This window comes from Nansenia antarctica (assembly GCF_963989245.1).
Source record: "Nansenia antarctica genome assembly, chromosome: 10".
Classification (NCBI taxonomy): Eukaryota; Metazoa; Chordata; class Actinopteri; order Argentiniformes; family Microstomatidae; genus Nansenia; species Nansenia antarctica.
Window position 1 is genome coordinate 7,269,098 of NC_137680.1, and position 22,966 is coordinate 7,292,063.

The window sequence follows — 22,966 nt, forward strand, 5'->3', positions numbered from 1 at the left end:
CCCACCTCTGTGCATCCCTCTATCCCTCAATTCCTCAACCTCTGTCACTTAGTCTTCCCTCTGTCACTCCATCTCTTCCTTGTACTTCTGCACTCTTCCTCTTCCTCCTGTTCTTCCTCTCATGTCGTTAATAGCTCCTTTGACTAAATATCTTTCCCTTTTTCCCCCTCTCTTTACCCGCTCACCACTCCCTTTTTTCTCCTCGCCCTCCCCTTCATATTTTCCTTGCATTGACCCCCTCCTTCCCTCTCCTCTCCTCATCCCCCCCTCCCTGTCTCCTCTCTCACCTCCCCAGGACACAGCAGAGTATGTAGCGTACGTGGCCAAAGACCCAGTCAACCAGAGAGGTGAGGCACCCTATCTCTGTATTCACTCTAAAAAAAAACGAAATATATATATATCTTTCTTCAGCCTCCCTGTTTATTCACCTCTCCACTTCCTGCTTCATGTCTTGTAGCGTGTCACATCCTGGAGTGCTCAGAGGGTTTGGCCCAGGAAGTCATCAGCACCATTGGCCAGGCCTTCGAACTGCGCTTCAAGCAGTACCTGAAGAACCCCCCCAAACTGGTCACCCCCCACGATAGGTGTGTGTGTGTCTGTGTGTGTCTGTGTGTGTCTGTGTGTCTGTGTGTGTCTGTGTGTGTGTGTGTGTGTGTGTCTGTGTCTGTGTCTGTGTCTGTGTCTGTGTGTGTGTATCATCTTTACTCACCCACTCTCCTCCCAGGATGGCTCCGTTTGACGGCTCTGCGTGGGAGGAAGAGGACGAAGAGGGAGCTCCCCCCTCCGAGGTTCCGTATTATAACAACTTCCCCGGGAAACAACCACCTCCGGGTGGACTGGTCGACATGAGGACCCGCCCTGGGGCTACCCTGGTGAGGCACAGACACACACACACACACACACACACACACACACACACACACACACATACACACACAGTATATGCACATACATACACAGGGGCATTTGTCATTGTTGATTCATTCAAGTAGTGTGCCTTTGTTGTGAAAAAGTTAGCTTGACGTTGTTTATTTGCCGATGAATCAACTACTGTACTAGTCAGCCAGTAAGACAGAGGCTGTGGTCCAGGGCCTACTGTAGCCACAGGGCCAGTAGGTACAGTAGCTCCCTACAGTGCTGGATCGGTACCACTCTAACCCTGAGAGCAGACCTTAGTCATCCTCCCTCAGTTACTCTGCACCAGATGTCTTAGTTCTCTCTGTGTGTGTGTGTGTGTGCATAGGTGTCTATGTGCCTGTGGGTGACTCATGTTGCATGTGTGTTTTTGCAGCCTTACGGACAGCCGGGTCAGAATGACATTCACAAGCAGCCGCTTCCTCCTCTACCAGGTCAGGACAGGACACACACACACACACACACACACACACACACACACACACACACACACACACACACACACACACACTCACTGTCAGGGTTAATCTGACTCAGTGTCTCTCTCACTGGCTCACTGTCATTCTCCCTCTTTGCCTCGTGAGTCATTGTGCCTCATGTCTCCTCTCCTTAATGTGTGTGTGTGTGTGTGTGTGTGTGTGTGTGTGTGTGTGTGTGTGTCTGTGTGTGTGTGTGTCTGTGTGTGTGTGTGTGTCTGTGTGTCTGTGTGTCTGTGTGTCTGTGTCTGTGTCTGTGTCTCTGTGTGTCTGTGTGTCTGTGTGTCTGTGTGTCTCTGTGTCTGTGTCTGTGTCTCTGTGTGTGTGTGTGTGTGTGTGTGAGTGTCTGTGAGTGTGTGTGTGTGTGTGTGTGTGTGTGTGTGTGTGTGTGTGGGTGTGTGTGTGTGTGAGTGTCTGTGAGTGTCTGTGAGTGTCTGTGAGTGTCTGTGAGTGTCTGTGTGTGTGTGTGTGTGTGTGTGTGTGTGTGTGTGTGTGTGTGTCTGTCTTAGAGTGGATGAGAGTATGGGAGGTTACTTTGGGTCAGTGCTGCCAGTCTGAACAGCCCCTGGCTGTGCTTGGTTTCCCCCTCTGAATCTGTTATCTTCAACGAGCCGCCGACCACACTGTGAAATGGTTCTTAACACTTGCCTGCACACAAAACACCTCGGGCTGAGATTCAGGACACTCAGGGTCCCTTAAGAAAGCGGTTGAGCCTATTTCTATTTCTAGTTGATTTTTTACATCCTTCACTTAAATATTTCCTCAAGTCGTGACGTTAGAAGTTCCATCTCCATTTTTGTCAAAATTGAGTTTTTTTACATAATCTGATCCATTAGGTGTTTATTAATGCCTGTGTGGTGTTATTTTTAAAATGTTTTTTTTAGTTAGAAATTAATCAAATACAAAGGTTCCATCTCACAAAACATAATGGAATGTAAAAACTTGGCGCTCAATATCTCTGAACTACCCTAAACGGAGATAGAACCGTATAATTCTAAGCTCACGAAGTGTTCAGGAAAGGAGACAATGAAAGGGAACATGCCTATTCCAAATCTTAATTCTATGGACGTCACTCAGGAATTCACCGAATTTGTCACGGCGCACCCAATGAAGTTGTATTTGTAATTGTTGGGACGTAGAACAATAATTCTATCAATCAATCAGACTTTCCAAATGTGTTGACCCATACCCAATATAGCTACAAGTCCAACCGCCACAGAACATTGTTTTCAATGTGAATGTCTGGTTCTGCATTTCACAATTCTATGGCTTGGCTATATAACATAGGCAAAGAGAAAACTGTTATGTGATGAAACCCTGTTTATTACCGGTCTTTCAGTGGGAGCAAAGGAGGGAGGGCGGGACCTCTTTGACGATCCGTCATACGTTAATGTGGATAAACCGCGCCTCCCAGCAGCTGCAGCCAATGGAAATGCCCACAGGGATGCTTTCGATATGAGTGAGTCCCTCTCTGCCCTATCAGCTATCTGTCGGTGCAGTGCATGCATCAGAAATACCTCAGTAATTACAGCATGCATCATGATCATAGCATTTTGTGTTTGGTTTGGGGAAATATAAATAGAGTTCATTGTATTCCAAACGTTGAGTCATTCGGAATCTCTTAACTTGTTTTCTTGTTTCTAATGTTACTGATCATCACTCTCTTTCTACCCCTCTCTCTCTCTCTCTCTCTCTCTCTCTCTCTCTCTCTCCCTCCCTCGCTCTGTCTCTCCCCCTCTCTCTCTCTGTCTCCTCTCCCCCCCTCTCTCTCTCCCTCTGTCTCCTCTCCCCCCCTATCTCCCTCCCTCCCTCTCTCTCCCCCCCTCTCTCTCCCCTCCCTCCCTCTCTCTCTCTCTCCCCCCCTCTCTCCCCCTCCCCCCCCTCTCTCCCCCCCTCTCTCTCCTCTCCAGAGCCGTTTGACGATGCCCTGGGCGTCTCAGGCCCAGGCGGCCCGGTCTCAGCAGCGCCCCCGCTGGTGGAACAGCTGCAGTGCGAGGCCTGGTTCCACGGCAGCCTGAGTCGCAGACCGGCCGAGAGACTGCTGACCCGCGACGGAGACTTCCTGGTGCGGGAGTCCGGGACCACCCCTGGACAGTATGTCCTCACTGGACAACAGGGCGGTCAGCCCAAGCACCTGCTACTGGTGGACCCTGAGGGAGTGGTGAGAGAGAGGGGAGGAGGGGAGAGGGGAGAGGGGAGAGGGAGTGGTATTGGTACTATACTATACTATATATATACTATACTATACTATACTATACTACTATTGTTTAGTAGGGGAGTTAATTCGATGCTTCTGATCTCTTGTTGAACTCTTGTGTTGTTTACACTCTCTCTCTCTCTACCTCTACCTCTTCTTCTCTATACTATACTATACTATACTACTATTGGTTAGTAGGGGAGTTAATTAGATGCTTTTGATCTCTTGTTGAACTCTTGTGTTGTTTACACTCTCTCTCTCTCTCTCTCTTCTTCTCTCTCTCTCAGGTCCGTACCAAAGACCATCGTTTTGAGAGTGTGAGCCACCTGATCAGTTACCACATGGACAACAGGCTGCCCATCGTGTCGGCAGGCAGCGAGGTGTGTCTGCAACAGCCTGTGGAGCGCAGGGCCTGAACGGAAACACACACACACACACACACACACACATACACACATACACACACACACGTATATACACACAGCGATGAAACACACTCATACACAGACACATGCTGAACACAAACAACAACCCACACACATACATACACAATAAAACACACATAGTATACATAACTAAGTACACACACACACACGCACTCTCTCACACACACACTGACCACAGCAAGGAAATCCAAAAACACACCTCCACCTTTCTCTGCCAAATCACTCGCTTTGCTGCTGTCGCCGCCACACACTCCTCTCCCTCCGAGACGTCGTACTATGACTTTCCGTCATCCCTCCGTACCTCCGCAGCCAACCTGTGACCGAGGGAGGACCCTCCCCCTCCCTTATCAGCGCAGGATGAAAACAAATGCAATTTTTTTAACAAGTAAAAAAAAAACGTAGGCCTATTAGTGAAATCATGCCACAGAATTATGCTGAAATGATGCAATGATGATGAGGAAGGAAGACTATAGGACGTTAAGGCCGTCCGGTCCAATCTGCAACATGTGCAAACAGCAATTCCTTTACTTGAGGACTGAATGTTGGCATGTTAGGGAGAACCCTGCGTCCTCTCCTCCTCACAAGAAGCACTCCAAAGACCCTGGCTAGATCACTACCATGAGGGAACATGAACCTTTGGTTAGAGTAAGTAGTGCTTAGTCATCATCTGGCCTGACTTTATACACCTCATCCATGGACCCTCCAATCAAATATCAGCAGAGTAAAGCAACAGCCAATCATGACTCCCATTTGAATATGCATTAACATTTTTTTTACCCAATCCAATCAGGGGCCCCCCAGCTAACCACTCCACTTTGAGGACCTTTGAACTTTAATCCCCCCCTGAAACATACCTGGTGACAATCAACGGAGAATGTCCTGTATGCAAAAAAGGGGGTTTCTATGCCAATGACCATCATGTCCTTTTTGTCCAAAATATTGGTGGGAATTCCTGTTGGCTGGGGGGCGAGCTTGATCAGGGTCAGGGGTCATGATCGGTGCTCTCTGTCCCCGCCCATCAGCATGGAACTGATCTGCTATTGGATGCTCTGAGTTCAGGGCTGACCACTCAGTCATATCTCCCTCTGCACACATATATACACACACACACACACACACACACACACACACACAACCCTGCCCCCCCACACCCACCCATTTCATCATGCCAAAGATTGTAGACTTGGTTGTTGGGGGCAGATGACACAATGGAGATTCCCTGTGCACACACCTGTCATGCACATGCATACAGATAGAGGAAGTACATATTTTGTACATACAGAGGTAGGAACCTAGACTGTTATTAGGGGAAGGAAGGGGGATAAAGCCAAGATATGATGTCATCTTTAAGGAAGGCTAAAGCCAATTCTCTGATTTCCCCCAAAAAATAAGAAAAACAAGAATCTGTCAAGATGTCGTCTTAAAAGTGCAGCTGTCATAATTTGCTCGTGTGCATTGTGAAAGGCGTTGCCCTGATCATGACGACGTTATATTGCTTTTTTTTTAATGGGTTGTTCCTAATGTGTGTTTGCTTTGACAATCTATAGCTGTGCTTTTCTGTGTGGAGGAGTGGGTGGAGAGGCCCCAGAAGACGAGGTTGGGGGTGGGGGGGGGGGGGGGTACAGGACATTCTAGTGTTGAACGTGTGATACCCCCCCGACATGTTGAAATGATGAGACACTGAGCACTCAAAGCAATCTTCCCTCCCCAAATGTGATGCAGGTTGTCAGTAGTAGTAGTAGTGTTGTTGTTGTTGTTGTAGCTGTAGTGTTTGGATGTGTTTTCTGCCCAGCTCACACTAGGGAAAGCTGTCCTTTTTATAAGCGTGTGTTTGGTAAGGAAACGGAGAGAGAGAGAGACACGAGTGAAAGACTGGATGCAACAAGCACACGACTCGTGAGCTCTTGCTTAACGTCGGTCAGACGTCGGTTAATTGGTCGGTCTTGGACGAGTGTATTTCCACAGAAGCAGAAGGACAGTTGAGGGGTCGAGGTTCAGGGCTCAATTCACAGTGCTCTCCTTTCCTCTCCCCTCCCTCCCTCCTCTCTTCATGATGTGTTTTTTTTAAATATTTTTAATCGTGCCTTGTTTCTTCGATGCAGTCACGTCACTCCAATGCAGTCACCTGATGTGCTTAATTGAAGTATAGTGACTCTCACACTGTCTCAGTTAAATCAAAAGGCTCTGCAAAAAAAAGGACACTTCAGTTCCCAGCCAGGCCCAGTGATGGCAATCTGCTCCTCTGATGCACATTCTTACTTTCTTATGCTTACTGTCACGGTTGCTTGATGTCTCGCTGTGTGTAAATAACATCTGACCTGATTGGTCTGCTTGGTTCTTGGTTCTGAAATAGGAGTCCTTGTTGTTTGTTGTCGAGTTGTTGTTTTTAATGACGCCCTTTTCATGGGTGGTACAGAAGCAGACACCACCTCACTGTGGTAGCTTTAGCCAACTGAACCCTGTCAAAAATGTTTGATGTTGAAACCAAACTGTACAAACTAAGGGGAAGGGATCTGTCAACTTAAACTGCAACTGTTAACCGGGTCTAATGAGGTTTCTCGGACCCTGGAATGGTCACACACACACACACACACACACACACACACACACACACACCACAGGAGGGACAGCTGGGTCTCTTGAGACACTCGATGGACAACCTGAGCCTCTAGTGTGTGTGTGTGTGTGTGTGTGTGTGTGTGTGTGCGCGTATGTGTGTCTGTGTGCGTGTGTGTTTGTGTGTGTGTGCGTGTGCGTGTGTGTGCGTGTGTGCGATTGTGTGTGTGTGTGTGTGTGTGTGTGTGTGTGTGTATAAAAGGACCCATCTGTCCTCTCTGCATCATTAGTGAAGTGTTCTAGCATTATCATTGTTCATCGCAGTTGCCTTTGTTGCATGGAAATCCTTTTAAAATGTCGATGTTGTTGTTGTTGATGCTGTCGTTATTGTACTTTTTAATTTGTGTTGTTTTGGAAGCCAAAGGTTATTTTCAATGAGCCTGCACAAATATTGATTTTTACTTTTTACGTTTCTTGTTTTAATACTCTTCTTTGTTGTTCTTTTTTGGGGAAAAAACATTCTGTTTACACCTGTATCTGAAAATTATAGATTGCATATATAAATCCGTATATCATTCATCTTTCGTGGTGAGTTTGGTTTTAAATACAGTTTCTGTATTTGACAATTGTCTCCTGTGTTGTTGTGTTTTAAGATAAGAAAGTGGGTCCATGTGATATCAGAAAACCTGTCCCCTCTGGTCTGGACGTGTTCTTACTGTCATTCAGAGAAGCCTTTTAAGCCTGTGTAGAAGCACACACACACACACACACACACACACACACACACACACACACACACATACACATGCACACACACAAAACGCAGATTACCAGAAGAGGAGAACAATAGCGAGAGAGATGTAGAATGGTGGAGGGAGTTTTACAGTTGAGCTGTTTCAAGCTATAACACTGGAACTATCCTGTTTGAATATGTGATAGTACACTGTAGGTAGGGGTTGTGTGGTGGATGGATGATGCATTGGGGTGACAGACAGACAGACAGACAAACAAACAAAAACAGACAGACAGAGATTATTGAGCCAGTGTGTTCCAGAGAGGGATAAAACCAAATAGAGAATGAAGGCAATAAAATACACTCATAAGCCAGAGAACAGAGGGGAATATTGTATAATGAGGGTAAACACATGTCTATGTGTCAGAGAGAATCTGTGAGAGAACAGAATAATAGAGAAAGAGCAGGACTGAGAGGAATGTCCATGGTGTTGTTACTGCGTCCTCTATAGGAGGTTATAAGTACAAGAGCTTTGGGATGAGAGGACTGAGGAGACCAGTCCAACCCTGACACTCACCCTCACCCCTGGGCTACCCCCTTTCCTTCACAGGGTGATCTGATTCCCTCTTCCTCTCTTCTCCTCTGAAGTTGACCTGATCCATTCGATCCTCTCTTTCACACTCCCCCCTCCACCTCCCTCCTCCTGATCTCGTCTTCCTACTCTCCCCCGAGGAAGCCCCATGCACCCCCAGCGTCCTCTCCCCACGGCCATGCCATCCTCTCTGGGGCAGGGCCTGCGTGACGTGGCCATGGGCCTCGGACGAGGCAAGAACTTCCTGGGAGGAAACATCGCCTACGGATTCATCCAGTCGTTCAAAGAGTGCCTCTACTTCCTCCTGTGCTGCTGGTGCATCAAAGAGATCCTGGACTGATACACGGAGAGATAGATCAAGGGGGAGGAAGAGAGGAAGACGAAGATCTCCCTTCTTCTTCTTGTCACTTCTTGGGGTCGACTCTTTTCCCTCCCCAGGGTTTCCTCCTGCCCAGCTCTGGCCAGACGTGGTGTGTTTGTTCAGCAGTGTGAGCGGTAAGTGGTGGTAAGTGTGGTTCTCCTCTCAACATCATGCAGTCACACTGTCTATTTTGGCATCATACCTTCTAACAATAACCCTTGTTTTTGCATTTCAAAAACACATAAGATTGATCAATATAACATCTCAAACCAAGCTGTTTAGGTGAGATAGTTAGTTAAGGGATTATATGAGACTAGTGTAGTCATAATGATACATGGCTGCATTGTTTCTACCTTTCTCTCTCCTTAGAGCCTATGATGCTGTTCTTAAGTCATGTTTGGAGTTCTGAGAGAGAGAGAGACTGATGCTCTGATTCAAGACTGCTGTTTGCCCCGGTGTGGCGTACATACTGATTGAGAGTCAGTCATGCTCGAGATCTGCAGAGTGTCATGCTGTCTGGAATCCTGCTCAGCCTGATCCGAGATCCTGTGGGGATGTCACACCTGTGACGAACCATGTGGGACTAATGGAGTGATGGACTGCACCGATGCTAACAGAGTAAACACTGGTGTGATAATGGATGGGATAGAAGACCTGCTCTAGGAGTATTTCTCCGTATTACGGTTATGCTGGTACTAAAACTAAAAAAGATGAAAGCTGCCTGGAAAAACTTTACAATTTCAATCATGTTTGCACTTTGAAACAGTCACCAACACTTTTCATGCAAACTGCAAAATGTTACAGTTTGATGTTTGAGAAAGCATTGGTATGTATGAGCATTCAGAGTAAAATCTGTTTTTTATAAAAATCCATGTATACTCTAAAGATTGCTGGATTACAGACTGTTAAACATAGTAATGTGTTTAATATGTACATAAGAATTGAAATGCCTAGTAAGTAACAGTGACATGTTAAAGATATGCGGATGTTACAATTTAATCATAAGAAGGCTTTTTATTTTATTTTATTGTGTTTGTCAGTAGCAACCTTGGAGATAAGTTTATATGAAGTCATTGTTTGAACAAGTTGCAGTTAAATTGCATTGAGTCATGTTAAGTAAAAGTGAGATTGTGTTTGATCAACCAAGCTGATGCAATGAACATTTATTTTACTATTATTATGCATTTTATGTTCACCATTATTAACCTAAAGAGATTAAAGATTAATGTAACATCTGGTCTGATTTTCAATGTGCAGTGTACGAGCATTCATTCCATCCTGGAATAGAATAGCAACCATGGACCAATACAGTATTGGGACTGGTAAATCAGCATGTGTCTATGGAGTGAAAGTGATATGGGTCTCTCTACGTTGAAAAGCATACGTACGTCTATATTTTCCATACCCCATCTCACCTGCGTGTGTCAATCAATCAGAAAGTTTACCCCTCGAGCGACAGAGCGCGTTGTCATTGGTCGAGATGTGTCATGTAGGGCGGGACTTAAGTGAATGCCATCCCCTCGTTGGACAAGAAGGGTGTGTCTCACGCAAGTGTACAAGCCAAACGTTCCAAGTTGCGAAGTTGGATGGAAAGATCTAATTAATTGTCGGAAAGGGAACTGCTTACTGAATTAATAAGGAAAAGCGACGCGATCAGAGGTACGTGTGATTATGCATAGCGTTCTTTTAAAAAATGATTTTTATTGTTATTTTGTTCATGTTTGTTCGTTCACTTTAATGTTTGATGTTGTTATATTGTTACTTTGTTTCCTGGTTTCTGAAAAAGATTAAAGTACTTTTTCGGATTTCCGGTGAACTAGATCAGATGTGAGTTACTGTAGGCTTACAAGTAGTTAAAGCAAGAACGTTTAGTCTGTTAAGCATGTTTTCTGTCTAATGTCATAGTCCTTATACACCCGGGTTCCATTCGGGCCATGAGTTTCCATGGTTCATCATCTGTTCAGATGCTGTGACAGTTCTGGTCAAAGTTGGCTGCACACCCCTTTTGTCAACACAGTAAAATAGACTATATTAGGCTATGCAATGCGTAATTGATTAAAAACCTCGATGCACAACCAGCCTGGATTAGCCTACAGTTAAAATAGTCGTCTGATCATATCGAACCAATAGGCCACCAGTTTACCACATTGACCATTTTTGGTAATTTTGTCTTCGCCGAGACAGAGATACAAAGAGAACTCCCATAATGTAATTTCAGCAAAAATCGAAAAGGGTTATCGCTGGGCAGTTCAATATTGTGGTTATTTTTTTCTTCTTATTTTAGCTTTAACCGTTTCGTCTCAAAGGAGTCAGATTTACTTTAAAACATAAGGCGCAGTTTCTTTAGTAAAGACCGTTTCTTATGCTGCGTGTGTTGCGCGGTCCCCCGAGGCCCTAACGCTCCCTCTCTTTCTCTCTCTGTCTACCCCATCGTTGCTATATTTAGCTATATCTATTTAAGTCATTCCACTATATATCTCCACAATGCTCCATGGGCCCAGGGCCACATTCAACAGTCCTCTCCTGGGAAGCACCCGATTAGAAGACCTAAATTACGCACGGAGATAGAATAGAGTTTAGGGAGTCAAGTGTGTCATACAGTGAGAAAGTGATTTAGAAAGAGTAAATGGTTACTTCCAGTTCCATTAGTCACTGTAGAGAAGTGGATAGTAGGCTACATTTGGTAAAATAGGCTCTCATCAACATGGCATGATTCTGCAGATCAATGTTTCAATCTCAAGATTAGGGGTTTTATGGACATACATTGATCACCTCTTGTGTGTCAAATTTAAGCTGTGCCAGTTGACCATTTCTTCATACACTCATCCTCAAATGTGGCAGGTGGATGGTTTGTGCCAAGACAGTTAAGAGCAGTATAGGCCTACTTTACATTTACATTTTTGGCATTTAGCAGACGCCTTATTCCAAAGCGACTTACAATCAATACATTTGAATACTACGCAAGTGAATCATCAATCCACCATTCGTAGCAGGAAGAGTAATCCAGCTCAGGCCCGGGGCCATTGATAGAAGGAAAAAACCTTCTCCTATCACCTTCTTCTAAACCTATATATTTTTATTTTTATTTTATATATTTTTTACACTGGAGAAACAGAGAAACAGTACAAGGGGGGCAATAGAAGTTTTTAGGGACACAGTAGAGGGGAAAGCGGGTGTCTTTAGGAGACGCAGTGCTGAGGATGGCAGAAGATGTCTCAGGAGGAGCAGTTAAGGTGTAACCTGAAGAGATGGGTCTTCAGTCTACGACGGAAAATGGGTAGTGACTCTGCAGTTCTGACAGCCGTGAGAAGCTGATTCCACCAGCGGGGAGCCATTGGTCATTCAGTCAGTGTGTTTCCACTACAGTGATTCAGGTCTGAGTGGAGCCCGTAGACATGGAGTCTCTTAAGAGCCTGCCATAGAATTACAATGAGTAGAACAGACACTACCTTAAAATCCAGTGTTTTTTTTTTTTGCCTTTACACACTGTTGTGGCATAATAATAACAATAATTTGTCATTGTGTCCGAGTGAATTGTGAAACAATTGTGAGAAATGTAGGCAGATAAAAAGAGATGTTGGGGGTAAGCATGATTACATAATCAAAGTTCCCAAATGGTACGTGTTGTACGGTTGCCGATGTAGCCTACCTTCTATAGAATAGTGCTTTGAAAGGAAATGTCAGTTCTGCTTATTCTATGTCTAGATGTTGGCACCAACCTTAGTTACCCCTGTGTCTGCCAAAGCATTCACCACCCAGTCAAAAGCCAGGGTGGCCACAGGGCCAGCAACACAGACTAAATACTAATGAAGGACTGAATGCTCATAAGAAAGGCTACTTCCTGTAAAACACACACACACACACACACACACACATAGTCACACTCAATGGTGGACACCTATAGTAGGTCTTTTATCAGTTGGGTGAGTGATGTTGGGCCGTTAAAGAAGCCTATTCAAATCCTGTCCATATGCAAACAGAGGATGTGGTTTGTCTTTGAGCATCCGAATGAGGGCTGGGACATTGACACACTTTAGCACACTAACGATAGGCCTCTAAAGCCTATGTTGAAGTCTTATGCTGGCTAGGTTTATAGTAGCCTATCGCAAGCTTAGAATGTGGGTATATGTGTTGTTTGTAAACCAGTAATTACTTCTTCTGAATCATAATCTGTGGAGATCTGAGATCTGTGGTGGTGAGCCTCCAAATAAAACGTTTCTTCTGTTTTGCGAAACAGGCGAATCTACTACTCTAAACCAATCAGGATTTTTGGGAGTAGCTGGGACAGGACTAGACCCATCCTGTACGCCTACGGAAACAATAATTGTTTGTTTGTGTTGCAGGGGCTAGACAGCCACTAGGGGGCAATGTCTGACAGCAGTGCAGCTAACACCAACAACTGGACCATCCTCACACCTGAGGTAATGTTGGTGTATGTGTCAGTGTCCATCCATAGGCTTATACTAACACAGGATAGACTTACAGATGGGGTTAGACCCACGATTGTCCTGAAAAGACATTTTAGACTCTAAGCTTTCGTTTTTTGAAAATAACAAGTGATTTTTCAGACTGGATGAATTAATTAATACATTTGGGTCAATGAAAATACAAGTAGGTTGCGGTACTAAAACATGAATTTCTGAAAATAATAGGATGTAGTTGATCTAGTTTGTTGAATTCTGAAGAGAGATCTCTCTCCTCTCTCTGTACCATACAGGAGGCTGTTGCTGAGACTCTCAGGCCTGTAGAAGAGGTGACAGAGCACCATGACGACACACCCAGCAATGCTGCTACAGTGGAGCCTCCAGGTACACACACACACACACACACACACACACACACACACACACACACACACACACAGTGGTAAGGCAATAAGCACTTTTGTTGGCAGACAATGTTTGCTTTCTTGGTATATTTGCCTTCTACAGAACGATGTGTAAGATCTTTATACCTAAACTGTGTGTGTGTGTGTGTGTGTGTGTGTGTGTGTGTTTGCTTGGTGTCACAGGTGATACAGCAGAGAGTAGGTCTGAGCAGGATGCAGAGTCTGTTGAGGAGTCTCACCCTGCCGAGGCCTTGCAAGTAAGAGACCTCTGCTGAGAAATCTCTAATCAGCTCCGTGTCTGTCCTGTCTAGCTGTCTAGGAGATAATCCAATGGAAACACTGACATGTACACTAAAGGCTAACACTAACCTTTCCTGTCCATCCCCAGGCATCACAGGAAACAGAACAAGACAGAAGCAAAAACACTGTCCCTGTTACAGAGGGCACCGACCCTGACTCTGCCCATGACCCTAACCTAACCCCTGACCTCGCCCATGACCCTAACCTGACCCCGGTTCCTAACCCTATCCTTACCAGTCATGATCCCTCCTCTCCCTCATCTTTAGAAGTCCCCACTCCCCCCACCAGCCCTGAACCAGACCTACTCAGCCAACCAACCGGCTTCCCTGAGAGTTCCCCAACCCCTCCTAGCCCTGACCCCGATTCGTTCTCTGACTCCTACACACACATAAGCCCCTCCCCTGAGGAGCCACCACCAGGCTCACTGCAGATCACTCCAGAGACTCTCGGAGAGGAGGGGTGGACACCAGAACAGGAGGGGCTTATACAGGAAGGAGTTGTGCATCAGTTTAATGGGGAGGGGACTTTGCCGGAAGAGGAGGAGTCTGAGCTGTCTCAGAGAGTGACAGAGCTCGGGAAACAAGCAGGTGAGGCGTGAGGCATCTAGCACCAGGGTCTGTGTAGAGTAGTGTGTAAATGTGGGTGTTATAACGTGACGTTAGAATTATAAGGTTCTATCTCAATTTTTGTCAAAATTGAGTTTTTTACATAATCTGATCCATTAGGTGGTTATTAATGCCTGTGTGATGTTATTTTTAAAATGTTGACCTTTTTTAGTTAGTAATGAATAAAATACTAAGGTTCCATCTCATAAAACATAATGGAATGTAAAAACGTTGATGCTCAATATCTCTGAACTACCCTAAACGGAGATAGAACCTTATCATTCTAAACGGAGATAGAACCTTATCATTCTAAACGGAGATAGAACCTTATCATTCTAAGCTCACGATATGTAGGAAACTGATTCCCTTCACCTACCATAGGTTTCCGTCTTAAAGGGATGACGATATATTGAAATTCTTTATTAGGAATAATCCCTTGAGATATGCTCTATATCTCATTTTCGATCTTAAGGGATAACTCTGTTTAGGTGTGTGGGTGCATTTCAATGCGTCAGCGTTCCTCAGGTTGGGTTATCTTAGGGGTTAAGCTGTCTCTGTGTGTTTGGAGTTAAAAAATTCACATAGTGTTTGGTGCGTTGGTGTGATATGGCAAGGTGTGTGTGTGTGTGTAGGAGAGAGAGAGAGAAAGAGACATAAGCTTTGTGTGTGTTTGTGTTTTAAGTGTACTTGGTGGACCAGCTGGTCATGGACTTGTTCCATATCTGGGCCAGGAAGTTGACTGGACAGGCCGTGGCTGGTATGAGGAAGGGAGCATGAGATCTGACAGAGATACGCAAAGCTGCATGGCACCCTGTCCCTGTGAACTAGCCACAGAATTACCGCTCTGAATGTACTCTAACCTCCGCCTGACTAAATCTAATGGCATTTAAACATCCACTAGCCTTGTGGTTTTTTTCAGCTCCATTTGCGCAGATCATGATACGCGCTAACCCCTGGGACTTTACCCGCACCTGAAAAGGTTGGTTGGTTTCATCACTGGGATGAGTAAGGCTGATTTTGATTTGATTTGGTAGATTTGGGAGTGCCAGTGGAGCAAACTGATAGACAGATGCTGCAGAGGGACAGTTTTCTCCTCCCTTGTGTATCAGTGATTGGAGGGGCTTGTTCTTATACTCTAGTTAGCACTAGGCCAGCTAAAGCTACACTCACCCATCACTTTATTAGGAAAACCTGTACAGTCCAAGCTGGTGGAGGTGGTATAATGGTGTGGACAATGTTTTCTTGGCACACTTTGGGCCCAATCAATCGTTGCTTGAATGCCACAGCCTATTTGAGTATTGTTGCTGACCCTTCAAGGCCACAATGATGTGCCCATCTTCTAATGTCTACTTCCAGTGCGATAATGCACAATGTCACAAAGCAAAAGTTGTCTCAAACTGGTTTCATGAACATGACGAGTTCAGTGGCCTTCCCAGTCACCGGATCTGAATCCAATATAACACCTTTTGAGATTCACAGCTTGAAAAAATGCACCTGAAACATCTACAGGAATTTGCGTGATGCAATCATATCATAATGGACCAGAATCTCAAAAGAATGTTTCCAACATCTTGAGGAATCAATGCCACGAAGAATTGAGGCTGTTTTGAGAGCAAAGGGAGGCCCTTACCCAGTATTAGTATAGTGTTCCTAATAAAGTGTTTACTGAGTGTATAGTTGCTGCTGTCTAACGTGGGACCCATCCCTATCCTAATCATCTTATGAATACCCAGAAGGTACTAGTGCTTTATGCTACGGGATCCTACCACTATTATACCTCTGCACTCAATGATGCTATTGCTAAGATGTAACTCATAGACACTAGCTTCCGCTTTCCTGGTATCCATAAGATGAGATACATGTTTTACCATGATTTTAGCACTGATGCTAACTGATGCTAAACTCCTCTCCTTTTCTCTACTCCAGACTCTCAGGAGTATTCAGCGGTTGGGGAGGTGAGGAGTGAGGAGAAGGGTGAGGAGGGGGAGTCGGGCGTTAGGAGGAGAAGGTTGTCTCTCCTGGCGGCTCTGGAGCAGATCGGGAGGAAGGAAGAGGAAGAGGATGGGGAGGAGGAAGAGTTCAGGCTGCCCCAGAAGGAGGAGGAGAGTGGCTTCTCTCTGAACAAGTGCATTCTGGGGGCTGTCATCTTGTTGGGCCTCGGAACTATCTTCTTCTCAGGTAGGAGTTGCTATGGTCGTCATGGGTTACTGTTGTCAAGGTTAGGACATGACCTTTGTACCTGGACCTGTGTGGCTTCATCTCTGTGTGACTCTAAATGTGACAGACAACGAAGGTCTTTTAGGTATTGGAAAGCAGGGCCGGCGGTAGCTATGGGCAAACGTGCATCTTGCCCACCCAATCAAAAGTTAAGACCATTTGTTGCTTCTACTACCACCCCCCACCCACCCACCACCACCACCAGATTTTGAGGGAAGTGTTGAGTGGCCAGATAAAGTTCTATCTGAGACAGGTGTATTATGTCTACAGGTGTCTTCATGGACCTGGATGAGGGTAGGTAGTGTGTGTGTGACTATTTGCATGCCTGTGTGTGTGTGTATGTGTGTGTGTGTGTGTGTGTGTGTGTGTGTGTGTGTGTGTGTGTGTGTCTGTCTGTCTGTCTGTGTGTCTGTCTGTGTGTGGCAAATTAATGCTCTTGATTTAATTAATACTTAATCTGATTGTGCAGCGATGTAATGTATACAGTATGTACTGTATGAATTAAGATTGTGTGTGTGTCTGTGTGTGTGTGTGTCTGTGTCTGTGTCTGTCTGTGTGTGTGTGTGTGTGTGTGTGTGTGTGCGCATGCATGCTTGCTTGCTTGATATGGTGGGAGGACTTGCAGGTTATTCAGAGCTGTTTTTGACTTTCTGCTCTGAAGCTATAATAAGGCAGTTTCAGTATGTAGCTGTCTGTGCCTCGTGGTGTTTTTTTAATTTCTCCTCATGTTTTGCTTTTGTGTTGTAATGTGAACTGTGTGTGATCTTTGTGTAATAACAATGTGATTTCCTGTGCTATTACTGCATTATGTTGAAATGCATTCTAATGTATTGTGTTATTGTATCTGCATCTACATTGCGATGTGCTGTGTCTCCGTTGTGATGTGTTATAATGCCTAATGACTGCTGTTTGTTCAACCAGAGGGGGACTATGATTTTAGAGACCTGAAAGACGCAGAGGTGCAGGGAACACAGGTCAGCCTCCATCTCTCTGTCTCTCTCTCTTTTCTCACCTCATTGTTTCTTTACCCCTATATCTCTATCTGTCTCTCTGGCCTTCCCTCTCTTTCTCTCCTCTGTTTTTCTTCTTCTATCCTCCTCACCACCTCTCTCTCATAAACACTACTTTGTTGTATCCAAATGTTGTTGGTCGAGAATTCTGTGGGCAAACAACGAGAGAAGAGGTGCTGCCTTAAATAAATGATCTATGCATGTTCCTACAGGATTTGATTTAGCTCAGATTAACAACCTTTGTCTGATGAACATTAATAATACTGATAAAACGTGTGCGTGCGTGCGTGCGTGTTTGTGTGTGTGTGCATGCGTGTGTGTTCATGTGTGTTACAGGACTGGCTGAGTGCAGAAGTTCCTCCACTTCCACCTCCACCCCCAGCAGATCTTGACAGTACAGAGCTACTGAATAAACTGTCAAAAGAAAAGCAGCAGATTACTGTGCTGCAAGCCCAACTTCAGGTAGGACTACCCTCTAGAGGAGTTTTCTCTATCTGTGCCAAGTTAGTGTGTGTGTGTGTGTGTGTGTGTGTGTGTGTGTGTGTGTGTGTGTGTGTGTGTGCGAACGTGCGTGTGTGTGTGTGTGCGAACGTGCGTGTGTGTGTGTGTGTGTGCGCGCACGTGCGTGCGTGCGTGCGCGCGTATTCATGTGTGCGTGTGTGTATGTGTGCACGCACGCTGTATTCTCACAGGATCCTCTTGTTCTTTTTTAATCAGGCACAGAAAGAGGAGTTAAAAGTAGCCCAGAGGCAGGCGGTGGAGGGAGGGAAGGAGCGACTAAGGAGGGAGGAGGTGGAGAAGGAAAACGGTAGGCTGAAGAAAGAGTTGACGTCTCTCCCTGTCCTTCAGAAAGACAACGAGAGGATGAAGACAGAGCTGAAGTCTGTCCCTACCCTACAGAAAGAACTAGAGACACTCAGAGCCAAAGTGACTGAACTAACACTGACAACAGGTACTAGTTTAGTTTAGTTTATTACTACTGACTGAGAAACAGAGGAGAGAGGGAAGAGAGGGGGAGCATGAGGGAGGGAGGGATGGCCAGATGGTAAATGGAAAGGCAGTCCAACGTGGGTGAAGTCGGAGCATTAGGAGATAGGAGAGGAGTTGAGGGGGGGGAGGGGGGGGGGAGGATGAAGATAGTAGAAGTACAAGTGGGGAAAGAAAGTTGTCTCTCTCCCTGTTCTATTCTCTTAACATGTCAGCCTTTCATTCTTATATGTGGTCTGATTATATCTTCTTCCTCAGCCAATGAAGCAGCCCCACCACCTGTCTCTCCCACTGTACTGCCCTCCTCTGGCCAGGCAGGGGACAACAGCCGGGACACAACAGGACCAACCAAGGAGGCAGAGGGCAAGAAACCCTGGGAGGGAGAGAAAGTAGAGAAGAAGAAGAAGAAAGAGTGGAAGAAGGAGAAATCTGATCAGGGCGATCAAGGCAAAGGATGGAAGGAGAAGGCAGAGAAAAAAGAGTTTAAGGAGGGAGGGGGGAAGGATCAGAAGGCCGAAAAAGAGTGGAAAAAGGGAAAGCAAGACCAGGGGAAAGAAGATAAAGGATGGAAGGAGAAGGAAGGGAAGAAAGTAGAGTGGAAGAAAGAGAAACAGAGCAGAGGGGATGAGGGCAAGCCATGGAAGGACAGGGAGGAGAAGAAAGAATGGAAGGATATGGGTGAGAGAAAAGAGAGGAAGGAGGAGAAAGAATGGAAAAAGAAAGATGGAAAGAAAGACAGTGGTAAAGAATGGAAGGGTAAATATGCAAGGTGTGATGACAGAAAGTATTTGAAGGGAAAAGGGGAGAAAAAGATGAAGAAAGGGGGGAAAGATAATGGTGGGTGGAATAAGGGCACGGATGAATGGAGGGGAGAGAAGGAATGGAGGAAAGGGAAGGATGACCATAAGGAGGGAGGTAAAGAATGGAAGGAGAAAGCAGGGACAAAAGAGTGGAAGGGAGAGAAAGAATGGAAAAAGAAAGATGGAAAGAAACATAGCGGTAAAGAATGGGAGGGAAAGGAGGAAGAGAAGCATTCGGAAGGGAAACAGAAGCAGTGGTCCAAAGAGGGAGAGAGAAAGAAAGAGGGATGGAAGGAGGAGGAGAGAAAGAACGGAGACGGGAAAAAAGACAAAGGGAGTTTCCACAAAGACAAAGATGGAAAGAAACATAGCGGTGAAGAATGGGAGGGAAAGGAGGAAGAGAAGCATTCGGAAGGGAAACAGAAGCAGTGGTCCAAAGAGGGAGAGGGGAAGAAAGAGGGATGGAAGGAGGAGGAGAGAAAGAACGGAGACGGGAAAAAAGACAAAGGGAGTTTCCACAAAGACAAAGATGGACAGAAAAGCGACAGATATGAAAAGAACCACAACCATTTTAAGGGAGGGCCGAAAGAGAAGGAGGGGGGGAAGAAAGAAAAACTGTGGCAGCACCCGGGGGATGAGAGCCCCCCTCAAATGCACCGTCGACCCCCCCTGGAACAGCCACTCGACTACTGGGTCCACCAGAGAGAACGACTCCAGCAGAAGCAGAAGCCGAACCCTTCGACCCACTGCAGCTCAGTGGAGACCTGCGCCCAGGCTGAGGGGCTGCTCCCTGTCCTCATGCCTGATTTCGAGGCCCTCCTCCAGGGTTACCTGGCCAAGGTGGAGGGGGTTGGGGTGGAGGCCTCCAAGGGAGAGGAGCTGAGTAAGCTAGCCAAGGAGTTCTTCAGTGACGGAGTGTTTGCCCATGACCAGATGAGCTTCCAGGATTTCGCGGAGGATGTGGCTGACATCTTGGAAGACATGGTGGAAGACATGGCGGAGGGAGAGGGAACTGAAGAGATGGAGGGGTTGGAGGATGAGATGGAGGGGTTCGAGAAGGAGGCGATGAAGAAGTTTGGGGTGCCCGGGGCCGCAGAGAAGGAGGAGAAGAAGAAAGGGGAGTTAAAGAAGGAGAGTGGCAGAGGACGGGGCTGATGTAAGGAGTGAATGTATGTCAGGAAAAGAAAGAGAAAGGTGGAGGTAGAGAGATGGATAAAGCACGTAGTTAAGAGGGAACCTGTGGATTGAACAACACACATACTCACACAATCACCAATGCTGTATATGAACACTGATTATCCACCCTCTCTTTCTATTCAATCGTGATTACATATTAATTTGATCTTTCTCCTCTCTCTTTTCTCCTCAGTACTCCAGATATATTTGACTTGTGTTAAATAGCATGTTCTTTTTCCACGTGAAAGGTTTGAAGGTGTTAAATTATTTATTTTCACACATGAACACACACACACACACACACATACACACACAAACACACACACACACACACACACACACAGAGTCTTGTTTCATGTGGTTCGGCAGGGTTGATGGTGAAGTTGTTAATGGGAGCAGAGGAGATGATGAGGGTGTTGACTAGTAGACCAGTCAGTAGGACTAGTCAAGGGAGACATGGATAGTCTTAATGTGAACCCCTGGCCCGACCACCCTACAGGCACCAGATTGCCTGAAAGGATTGGATACAAGCAGCATGGTGGAAATTCCACCTAGCCTGTCCAACAGCCAGTGGAATATTACCACATTGCTTATGTCTATACAATCCTATCATAATACTGTACATCCATAGGTGCCGAAGGGTAGGGATAGGGTCAATTTGGTATGATAACTCTCTACACTGTCCTTGCCTATGGCAATGCTGTTCTCACTACCACACGATAACCCAGTGTCTCTCAGCCCGTTCGCACCAGAAAGTGGCGATCTGCTGTATGGTCTTTCTTCATTTAAGTTCTACTTGAATTAAAGCTTAACGTAACATAATTGAGAACTGTCTAAAATGATAATCAGCTAACGTTGCTTAGTGTACATCACCTCTAACTGTTTGAGGGACCTGGGGGTTGAGGGACACGGGTGTAACGTTACTGTGTAAAGGCGGAGGAGTGTGTTCTTCCTCTCTGTACTGCAGAAGACACAGTGTTCTGCTGAGTTAACCCTTTCACTGGCAACACTGTAGCACTGTTAGCTTTTGTTCATGCTAATGTTTTATGAACTTATTTATTATTAACTCTGTTTGTGAGAAGAGGTAATAAATGACTAGTTTTAAAGAAAGGTTCTATTCTGCGGTAGGTGAACCTAAACTGCTGAAACAAAGTGAATGTAATATGTAAAATGAGGTAGGTCTTCTTTTTCCTGTGAATGTTATTGTACATAGTGCACTAAAACACCACACACATATATAAAACATATGAATAACTTCATGCATGCTAATATCGTTTTAATAATATCTCTCAAGGTACATCAAATGGTGTTGTTTTTTATTTTATTTGTGCAAAGCAATATATTGATCCATTCTTTTGAATTATTTTAAAGTGATTTATTTAAACACTCAAATGTCTTTACTTTTAGTTATGTTAGAAATCCAATCGTTATTATGAACCAATATGCTCAAGGCACTTTTGGATTGTTTTCAAGAAAGAGAACATTGATTGTTCCCCGTTCACAGACTCACAGTCACAGTGTAACACCGGGTGATTATGGAGCCTGAAGACCCTTATAAAACAATAAACATTTATGCATAAACACATTGGGCTTCATGGCAGCAATTTAGAGAACTCCACTATGTATGCCAAAAATGTGCAAATGTAATTGTACAACTGTGATAAAAGCAATCATAAATTCAACTAGTCCCCATGAAGTAAACAGTTGTTGTTTTTATTTTTGTCCTCAAAAGTCAACTGCGTGCTTACTGATTAGGAAAGTCTCGAGATGAGAATTAAAACTATTTCAAGAATCTTAATGTTTGTCAAGCGACTTGTTTTTTCTTTTTGTTTCTTTAAAACTGCATTTGTGTGTATCTTCTCATCAGGCCAGGAGATGATCAATAGTCTTTCCCCCTGAAAGATTGATGTATGTAATTCCATGTCCTTCTGTTCTTCTCACTGCTGGCCAGTTTATAAACCTCAGTAGCACTTCACAACTACTGCTACCCTCCACCATTTTAAACCTAGCCCTGATTTACGTACTTGTTTGGCAGTTGATTAACATGTTGTTTTCGAAAGCTTATTTCAAGTTGATCTAAAGTATTAGTATTTCGCAGCATACAGGGATACATTTTCATTTCAGATTTTTCTGAACAACTTTGCATATTTTCTCTTATTGTGATGGAAGTATGCTTTGATTAGAGAAGGACAATGTGTGTGTGTGTGTGTGTGTCTGAGCGAGCGTGCGCGTGTGGGTAATAAGAATAAGTGTGAACTTGTGATAATGTGATGGAACAGGTGCTGTATCTGGAGGGGAATAAGATCTCTGCGAGCATAGAGAGGAAGGAGTGTTTTGTAGACAGAGGAGCTGAGAGAGCTCACCTTGGGAGAGATAAACATCATGTATTAACTCTTCTTCAACATACTGTTCTACGGCTTCCCACTCAAACTCCAGCGACTCCTCATTGACATGGGCCCAGGAACCCTCCCATGGGGCCCCTAGTCCTGGAGCTCAGAGGGAAGCAGATTGTGGTCTATAATGGCGCTTTTCCATCAGCGGCCCGGCTCGCTTCGGGTCGGTTCGGTTCGGGTCGCTTCGGCCCGCTTTTGAACAGTTCTGGTTTTCCACTATACACAACAGACCAGGAACGAGTAGGAGGAGTAGGCGATAGTAGGCGGAGTTACGCGTCATAAAAGCGCGCCATGGTGGTGACGTATATATTCACGAGACACAACACAGCAACAATAGCAACATGGAGGAACTTGAAGCTATCGTATGCCTTTCC

General features: G+C 45.2%; 3 protein-coding genes across 3 annotated transcripts in view; all 3 read left to right on the forward strand.

Annotated features, from left to right (window-relative positions):
• The window catches only part of shc1 (SHC (Src homology 2 domain containing) transforming protein 1), a gene marked incomplete at its 5' end in the record, with an annotated part of 9,956 nt that extends 4,341 nt beyond the window's left edge, over positions 1-5,615 (forward strand). Inside the window, 7 exons of the mRNA XM_080540153.1 lie at positions 296-347; positions 458-584; positions 725-872; positions 1,292-1,349; positions 2,731-2,850; positions 3,302-3,552; positions 3,876-5,615. Of these exons, the coding sequence (XP_080396279.1) occupies positions 296-347; positions 458-584; positions 725-872; positions 1,292-1,349; positions 2,731-2,850; positions 3,302-3,552; positions 3,876-4,004 (885 nt within the window). The 3' untranslated portion in view covers positions 4,005-5,615. The remainder of the gene's footprint in view (positions 1-295; positions 348-457; positions 585-724; positions 873-1,291; positions 1,350-2,730; positions 2,851-3,301; positions 3,553-3,875) is intronic.
• A 2,448-nt stretch (positions 5,616-8,063) lies between these two features.
• On the forward strand, positions 8,064-8,255 carry lenep (lens epithelial protein; the record flags this gene model as incomplete). Its single annotated transcript, XM_080540928.1, has 1 exon — positions 8,064-8,255. The coding sequence occupies one exon, from the start codon at positions 8,064-8,066 to the stop codon at positions 8,253-8,255; it is 192 nt and encodes a 63-aa protein (XP_080397054.1).
• A 4,388-nt stretch (positions 8,256-12,643) lies between these two features.
• Positions 12,644-20,178, forward strand: pbxip1b (pre-B-cell leukemia homeobox interacting protein 1b; the record flags this gene model as incomplete). The annotated part of the gene is made up of 10 exons (XM_080540584.1): positions 12,644-12,697; positions 12,994-13,084; positions 13,671-13,991; positions 15,936-16,187; positions 16,497-16,520; positions 17,148-17,200; positions 17,573-17,698; positions 17,954-18,188; positions 18,482-19,222; positions 19,553-20,178. 10 exons carry the CDS (start codon positions 12,644-12,646, stop codon positions 20,176-20,178), a joined length of 2,523 nt encoding a protein of 840 aa, XP_080396710.1.
• Positions 20,179-22,966: the final 2,788 nt, after the last annotated feature.